General features: G+C 25.0%; 1 protein-coding gene across 1 annotated transcript in view; it reads left to right on the top strand.

Moving 5' to 3' along the window:
• Positions 1 to 970: 970 nt before the first annotated feature.
• Positions 971 to 9,392, top strand: part of LOC100160112 (cysteine protease ATG4B) — an 11,878-nt gene continuing 3,456 nt past the window's right edge. The window contains exons 1-7 of the mRNA XM_029485732.1: positions 971 to 1,182; positions 2,068 to 2,232; positions 4,127 to 4,304; positions 4,376 to 4,455; positions 4,548 to 4,672; positions 7,644 to 7,722; positions 7,849 to 8,003. Coding sequence (XP_029341592.1) covers positions 1,008 to 1,182; positions 2,068 to 2,232; positions 4,127 to 4,304; positions 4,376 to 4,455; positions 4,548 to 4,672; positions 7,644 to 7,722; positions 7,849 to 8,003 — 957 coding nt within the window. The 5' untranslated portion in view covers positions 971 to 1,007. The remainder of the gene's footprint in view (positions 1,183 to 2,067; positions 2,233 to 4,126; positions 4,305 to 4,375; positions 4,456 to 4,547; positions 4,673 to 7,643; positions 7,723 to 7,848; positions 8,004 to 9,392) is intronic.

Below are 9,392 nucleotides of genomic sequence, written 5' to 3'. Positions count from 1 at the left end.
AAAAAATACCTATTTAATTTAATTTTAAGGCATTCCGAGAGGCATTCCTTGATTATCTTTATTATTGATGCATTTTAAAATCAATTCTTATCTATTAAGTAAATAATTACAATGGTTATTAAAATGTTTATATTAAATTAAACATTAAGTTTTAAAATTAAAATAAATTGATTTGGTGAGCTTAACCTAGCTGATTCTGCCATTACAGTGTGCATTACGAAACTACTTGTCCATCTATTGCAGCGTACCTCATGGCCCTTTCTCCATAGTGTTTTCTTAAAATTATCATAGGAAAGCACGGCAAGTTTAAATTGTTAAATACTATACAAATATTATTAAATACCCCTGAATTCCTAAAAGTTTACCACAAAGAGTGCTGCAATGATTTGACTAGTTTCGTGACGCACACTGTAAGTAACAATTTATTGTTTTGTATATAAAACTGTTATTTTATAGATTTTTTAAGACCCTCATGCTTTAAAAATAACTATCTGTGTTAAACCAATGGTGTATTATAATGATTTTCTCTATGGTAATAATTTATACGGAACACAGTTACTCAGTTACTAGATACCTATTTCTTTTAATGAAAAATACAATAATAGAACATCATTAATTAAACATTGACTTCTACTCATTGTCCCTTTGTTTACTGTTGTTGTGTACTTCTATGGGTAGGTACTTAGTATTTATGAATTAATATGCATTTTTAACTAATCCTTTTGTATAAAAAATAGTATAATTAGGTATATAACTATTAAAAATCAAAACAAAAATAATAATAAATTATGCTATTTACTGATTAGTAATTTTTTAATAATATTTGGTTTTCTAAAATATTTTATCATATGTCAAAGTTAATTTGTTATCACTGATTTTTGACTAGTTAAAAATTTTAAAAACGACATTGCGACCAAATTAATAATTTTGTTTTTAAATTTTTATTTAACTGTACAATTTTTGATACATTTCAAACTTCTTAAATTGTATTTTTTATCTAGACATGTATGGATTGGAAGCAAATAATTCAAAAACATAGTCGTAAGATCTTGAATAGAATAAGTATGGACTTGATGTTAGAAGCTTATTTGACACACGAATCAAGTCTCATGGATTTAGAAGATATACCACAAACAGTTGATCCTGTATGGATACTAGGAAAAAAATATAGTACAATTATTGGTAATTAAAAGTTATTATTTATTATTTTATAATAAAAATATCTAAAAACCTTTCCTCTGAGAAATTTTAATATGTTTTATTGGTATAATTTCTTGTTACAAAATAGTAACATGATTAGTACCCACCTAAATAATTCTGAAAATATTTTTTTTATGAATTAATGCTATTTTTATAAATTATAATTTTTATGTTAAGCTTCAGGTTTTAGTAAACCTTGAAACATTGCGATTTACCTTTAAATAAGTACTTCATCAAATTGAGAATTCTTTTGGTTTCCTTCAACGTTAATTTTTTTTATTATACATTAAATCTCTAAGAGGATACGCCACTCGCATACATTGTCTCTGCCTTACACATAAGTTACAGCAAATCTGAGTATTGGATTCTTACTGGTTTATTTATACTTATAGCTAATATTACAGTAAATTTATATATATATATTATGGAACAAAGTACCTTTTGAATCATTTTTAAAACATGTATATTTAGATTTTTAATGTACTTAATCCCTATTTTTTATTATTTATATTCATTATTAGTATTCAATAGACTAGTGTTTAATTACTGTTACTTTTCAGACATTATTCAAATTTTTATAGAAAAATTGCAAAAGTCCACTATGTTACTTTTTTGTCAGAATCAAAATATTGGTTTTTATTTAAATTATGGAACTTATCATCCAAAATAAATTAATTTATTAAAGCAAATAAAAGATGATTTTATAATCTTGATGTCCTTTGTATTCTAAATATTTTATGGTTTATTAAACGAGAAGATTAGTTTGGAAAAACTACCTAAACACATGTTCAAATAAATCGTTAAAATTACCTAATATTGTTTAGTATTTATATAATATTATTATGTATATCTTTTTATTATGTGCAGATTTACAACAAATTCGGAATGATATTCAATCCAGATTATGGTTTACTTATCGGAAAGGTTTTGTTCAAATTGGCAATACAAATTTCACCTCAGACAGAGGTTGGGGATGTATGTTACGATGCGGACAGATGGTTATTGGGCAAGCTCTAATTTTTTTACATCTTGGTGAGTTATTGAAGTATTTAAGTGTAAATTTATATTCATATTTCACAATATAAAATATCATAATATATTGGTTAAACTGTTTTCTAATTAAAAATATCTAAATTAACACAAAATATGTTGTATATAATTTACCTATTAGCTATTTAATATTTGGATATGTTCATTTAATATATTCTAAAATATCTATTATAAGAGGACGTCGTACCCGTATGTGTTGTCTCCATCTTAAACATGTACAGCATACCAAATTTTTGCTCACTAGTTTCAATAGTGTGATGTTAGTTTTGATATTAAAGTGACTAAAAAGTTATACAATTTAATGGTATAATTATTATCTAAGGCACGACATAGACTTAAATTGATATTATTATTTTTAAGTAAGTTATGATCATATTAAAATGTACAGTTTCAAAAAGGTCATAACTGACTTAAAAATAATAATATCAATAAAAGCCTATGTCATCGTGCCCTAGATAATTATCTTGCTTTTAAATTGTTTAATAGGTCAATTCACTTTAATATCAAAACTAACATCACACTATTGAAAATGGTGAATGAAAATTGGCCATGCGTACGTGTGTAAGACTGATACAACACATGAGAGTACAACGTCTTAAATAACTTTGGTATGCTCATTGTTTAAATATACAAGGTTATTGTACATAGCCTATATTGTTATCAAACAAATATAAAATGGCAGCGTAAAGGTATGGTAATATCATAGTATAGCCAATATACATTGTCCCCTTATACTGCCATTTTAATTCCTTAATGTGATAAAATTATATAGTGGGAGTAGGCACTATTGCAAATTGCAATAACCTTGTATATTTAAGCCATGGGTGATATTAATATGTTGTAATAACTAGTTGAACCTAACATTTTAGCTACTTAGTTTTTACCCAACATTTATTTTTAATTATATTTAATTTGAAATGTATAAGCAATTCATAAAAAGTTGAAATTTAGTGTGCTTCAAGAGTAAACATTGCTGACTATTTTATTTTACACAAATTAATACTGTGATATACATTAAAAAAACTTTACTATTGTCATTTCTTATAGATATTTATGTATTGTAATAAAGTGTCTATAATACTTAAAAACAATTTTATCTTGGATAGGTACTTTCTCAAATATATAATTCAAAATTGAGAATTATTTTATTTTAAATTACGTCACATAAATATTGTTTTAAATTTTTTTTACATCAAATGAAGAATATTACAACTTGAGATTAAAATATAAAAATAATTATTGCTATGTACAAGACGTATGTGTTGAAAAATGTACGTCATATCGCCTGTTATATGTATGTGTTTTAAGTGAATGAAGTTGATGGGTTGAGACAATAAATTGTAATATTTTTATTTTCATTTCTTCTGTTTGAGTAAGCCAAATAAAAGCACTTAGTTGACTATAACTTTCAAATGTACAATATATTTAAGGCCCACATTGTGAGTGGATCTAGAAGTTTTTCTAAAATGATATATGGGTCAGTATGAAATTTGGGGAAACATTTTTGAGTGTTTAATTGTGTTTAAAATAAATATTTTTTGTGTCCTATTTTGGTTGTTACTGTTTGAGTAGCTACATTGTTTAACCGTATCCTTAGTTACTCGTGAGTTGGTAAAGCTTTATCACTGAAAAGTGCATATTATACACCAGTGGTGCACAACGTAATTGATTATCTATGACTCTGAGACTTTGTTTTAGCCGTATTTTAATATATTTTTTTAATAATGATAATAAATTAAAACTGCTTTTAATTTTGATATACGAATAAATAAAGAATTTAATTTATATAGTATATTAAACATTAATATATGTTTTTAAATGACTTACATTTTTTTATATTTACTTATAAATGTATTTGAAAAATACAATTTTTTAGGAAGAGATTGGCGCTGGGACCCAGATAAGAGGGATATAGATTACTTAAAAATTCTAAGAATGTTTGAAGATAAGCGATCTGCACCCTATTCAATTCATCAAATAGCTCTTATGGGCGTATCTCATGGTAAGCAAGTTGGCGAGTGGTTTGGTCCAAACACAATAGCTCAAGTGTTAAAGTGAGTACTTGTTTGGATGTCAAAATACATGGTCTAACAAATTATATAATATGTAAATTATTATTGTGTAGAAAATTAGCCACTATGGATGAATTGAGCTCTCTTGTTTTTCATGTAGCATTAGACAACACACTAGTCATTAATGAAGTCAGTAAGTACACAATATTTATATTAACAAATTGTTTTCTAGTTGATAATATTATTTTTTTTTTTTAAACAGTACTTAATTATTTATTTTTTTAGAAAAATTATGTACTGTGATGGAACAAACTAACTCTAGTAAACAAATTTGGAAACCTTTGGTACTAGTGATTCCACTACGTTTAGGAATAAGTGCAATTAACCCTGCTTATGTTCAAGGTGTTAAAGTGAGTAATAGTACATTTATTAAACTAGTGAATTAGACAACACAAATGTTGCCCAATGAAGATATTTTGTCGCCTAGTTGACTGTATTTTTAAAGACTTTTGATAGGTATAATTTTTGAAAACAGATTTTTATACTACCTGTGTAAAAATAATAATTAAGTAATGAATAAATTTGTAGGTAGGACATATTTTCATATTATCGATATTATATACAAAATGCTTTTATTATTGTAGACTATGAAAAAATAAGTTATAATAATTGTTATACATTCATAACGATAAGCGTAAAAATTCCAATAATGCAGGGCATGAAAGTTTTGGAAAATTTTTTGTAAGCAGTAACCGGTTTTAGGGTTTTTAGAATTAGTTGTATTTAATTACCAGTAACCAAAATGATCACTAAAAATGTGATTACCGGTTATCGGTTTGGAAGTGGTTTTAATTCTTCAAGATTACCGGTAACCACTTTGGAATAGTTTTTTCCATTTATGTTTTTCTGTAACATTATAGTTTTTACTTTTATTTACACAAAATAAATATCCACTTTATACAATTATTTAGGGAGAGCTAAATTAAATAATAAATACCTATATGGATGAAATTACCCATTACCATTGATTGGAAAAGTGTTAACTAACATGATTAAATAATAATCATGTACTATATAAAAAACTGTGCCTAGTATCTATGATTCATACTTATTATCTTGTAAATAAAATAATTAATCAAACAAATAGTCAATAGAACACAATTTCCAAAAAGCAAAAGAAAATATAAAATAACCTTAAATTTGTGATATTTCCAGTTTTATTGAATTGACCAGTTTTGAAAAAAAAAAGGTTACAGTTACTCGTTACACTTTAATTGAATTTGGTGGTTTCTGGTAATTGTTAATTGCTTCTTAAACCTAAAATGTATAAACTGGGAACTGGTTACCATAGGTTACCAAATAGGTCATGGTAACCAGTATTCATTAAAAACTTACTATAGATAATTACTATTAATATTAGGTAGGGACTTAATGTGTTACTATTGCAAGTTAATTAGTCTTTATTTTTAATGTTTAGAATATATAATGTTATAAGTATTGTTTATGATTAATGCCCTGAACTTGATGACCTAAAAATCTTTAAAATAACAAACATAAAAAATGACAACAAATATACCAAAAATAACTTTATAATCACTTGACGTTTTTAAAAATTTACGCTTTACAAAATTTACTTTTTATACAATTTATGTATCATAAATTGTAACTATTATAGCTTTTTAAAAATTTGCTTTCACGAAGGAGCTTTCAAAAATATTTTTTGTAGTTTGAAACAAGTTGATAGACTTTTGATTGACTGGCCTAAAAAAGTATCTGCTTACAGTTTATTAAATAATCGTGTATTGCGACAACAAACAAAAATGAAAATGAACATCGATAATCGACAAGCTATTAAAAACTAAATGTGTTACAAAAAGTGTAACTTTCAACTAGAAAAATTCAAATATAAGTAAAAAAAAGTACAAAAATGAATAAAATGCGCCAAAATTACTAAAAACATTAAAATTCTATAAAAGTTAATAATTTTTTAATTAAAATTTTAATCAATTTTACACTAAAATTAGTTATTTAAAAAAAGGAATTATGCTTAAAAGGTAATAAGTCAAATAATATTATTGAATTATGAGAATTTTATTTTGTTTGTGGAAGAAGAATAATGTTGTGGGTCTAGAATAAAAAGGTTCTAAATTGTTTTTATGAAATTGTCTGGGAGAGCAATTTTAAGGTTTAAGTTCAAATATTTTACTCCCTTAACAACATTTTTTGAAAATTTAAGTACTAAGGCATGCGGTAACTTTTATAGTTTAATTCACAACATTATAATAATAATTTGCTGCATTGGTTAGTATACAAATTAATAAATTACAAATTATAAAATGTTTAGTATGAAAAGGTTCTACAATATTAGAACCTGTTCATCCTAAAATAAAAAAATATATATATTTAATTAGAACTTTTTTATTCTTATTCATTATTTTTATTATTGTTAGCTGAATCTTTTTTCAGAATAATGCTTTCTCATTGCTACCAATCTTCTTACACGAAACAATGTTAAGTAATAATTATGAAAAATCAAAATCTGGATCTGGATCATAAAATTTTGTTGAATATGGATAAATGTAATAATTATTGGGTACTATTGGTAGTGATTAATTCAATTAGAACCTTTTCATACTAACATATTGTTCATAATTTGGTTCATAAATAGACCGTTTTCAATTTGATTAAACTGTGTTTATAATTTAATTTTGCCCATTCCCTTTTACGCGCTCGCGGTACATGTAATTTACTTAATATTACATTTTCCTTGAAATTATACATCTTATTTTAAATAATTTATAACTCATTTTTATTTACTTTTACAATTTACTTCTACTTTATAATATTAATATTTATTTTATAATAATTATGAGAGGCAAACATTAAATAGTTCTATCATACCTACTATAGTAAATTTAAAATTTATATTGAGGAAATACTTTTTGTTGCCCAGTAAAAAATTCCTTAAAAATGCACTGGTGAGTAATGTTTTGATGTTTTTGAATTATGATAACAGATAGATTGTATTTTTCAATTTACAAATATCCAATGTATATTTTGGATTTTATCTATAACTTATGAAGTTTAATTTCTTAGTTTATTTAGTTGTGTTGGTGAACTTAAATTTGTGTTATTTTCTACAATATAGATCAATGTATAGGTACTGTAGTTCCATATATTTTATGTATTGATATCTACACGGTTTAATGTTAGGTAGTTACAATTCTAATAAAAATCATCAATAATTATTAATTTAATTTAGTGTGAATAAAAAATGTGTTTAAAATTTTATAATTTTTATAATTTTACTGTGATTTTGCCATTTTGGTAAATTTAACAATTATTTAAATTTTAATGATAATTGTTATGTTTTTGTTTCAGATGTGTTTCACTTTCCCACAATCCTTGGGTGTGATTGGTGGAAGACCTAACCACGCTCTTTATTTTATAGGTTTCGTAGGTATATAAATCATTTTTAATGGATTGATAATTTTGTTAACTATTAGTTTTGTTTTAGCTGACATCAGCAGTAATATAAAATAGAGTTTTATTATAATATAAGTTTCATCTGGTTATTGTAAATTAGGCAATGATGTAATATTTTTGGATCCACACACAACACAGCAAATAGGAATGCTGCCGAACAAAGATATAGAAACCGAACATAAAATTGATCATTCGTATCACTGCCAACAAATTAACAGACTACCAATCCTCAACATGGACCCATCACTTGCTGCCGTAAGTGGTCCTTTGTTTTTACTGTCATAATCATGTCTATTGCCTAAAATAACCTTAAGATACATAAAAAAAAAAAAAAATGGAATAACTTCTTTGTCAAAAACCACTGGGTCTCTGCCGAAAATAGTTCACACACTAAACACAATTCTCTAAATTGTTTTTATATTATTTGACATTTAGAAGCCCAAATTAAAAATATATTTAAATTTAATACTGATGATTTTTTATTACCAATTAGTTTTTAGCTTTTAGACATATTTAGTATTTACTTAAAGCTTACACCTATGACTTAAGAAAAATGGATAACCATTGGCATTATGCATAATTTGATGAATAGAATTGTTATAGCTGTCATAATATGTTTGATTGAAGGAAACAGAAGACTATGTGTGTTACATAATTTAGTATTTTGAATATGATTGTCCCAATGAGTTAATGGATTTTATTAAATAAATGAGTACCTATTATATAATATTTGAATAACAGATCTCCGTGTGTCTTTCTGTTAAGAAACAATGCTGTCTGATCTGCTCATGCTCAAGTAATAACAAACATCTCCAGTCATTAGTGGTTTTGTTATACATTCTCTTATAACTAAATTGAGAAATTTTAGTATTCAAATATGCCATTGTATCATATTAGCAGCTCCATCAAATTAATCTCTTATAATTTATTTTTTCTAAACCATGGTAAATCATTAGACTCTGTACCTAATTGTTTTTATACAGTACTGAAAACACATACTGAAAGCAAATTGCAAGTTGATCTATTGTACTTACATCATGAATACTAACAATCATAACACTGCATTTTTTACAATTCTTTTATTTCTTATATAATTTTATCTTGAATACTAACACCAATTAAAGCACTTTATTTTTCATTAATTATGTGCTTTGATAAAAAGTTACTAGTGATTCTCACTAGCTTCCTTGTTTTTTTTCCACTTGGTTCAATTGATTTTTTATATCTTTTAAATGCTTTAATATATTTTAGTTGTCCCAACTACCTAACTATCAAGTGCCAACCTTACCTGGTACAATTAAATAAGAAACATAGTGTAATAACTAGGAAGCAAATTTTAATGTTCTAAAAAGCAAGAAAAATACCTTAAAAAATATGATTTAATGCACTCATATCAGGAATTATTTTTGATGTTGAAAATTTGTTTTGTTAAGGATTAATAATTATTTTATGAATTCTTATTGTTATTAATTATTCGTTGTCTTTTATCTTTTTTTTAGTCCCAAAATTATTTCCAAAAATTTAATTATACAAATTGTATTATAGATGGTGCAGCGTCATATTTATCTGATCGTTAAAAACATGACAAATAATAAAAATAGAAGTATGATAAGGCAAAATAAATAATATTTTATTTCATTCCTT

This window comes from Acyrthosiphon pisum, chromosome X, assembly GCF_005508785.2.
Source record: "Acyrthosiphon pisum isolate AL4f chromosome X, pea_aphid_22Mar2018_4r6ur, whole genome shotgun sequence".
In the NCBI taxonomy this organism is placed as follows: Eukaryota; Metazoa; Arthropoda; class Insecta; order Hemiptera; family Aphididae; genus Acyrthosiphon; species Acyrthosiphon pisum.
This window is presented reverse-complemented; position numbering and strand designations above follow the sequence as displayed.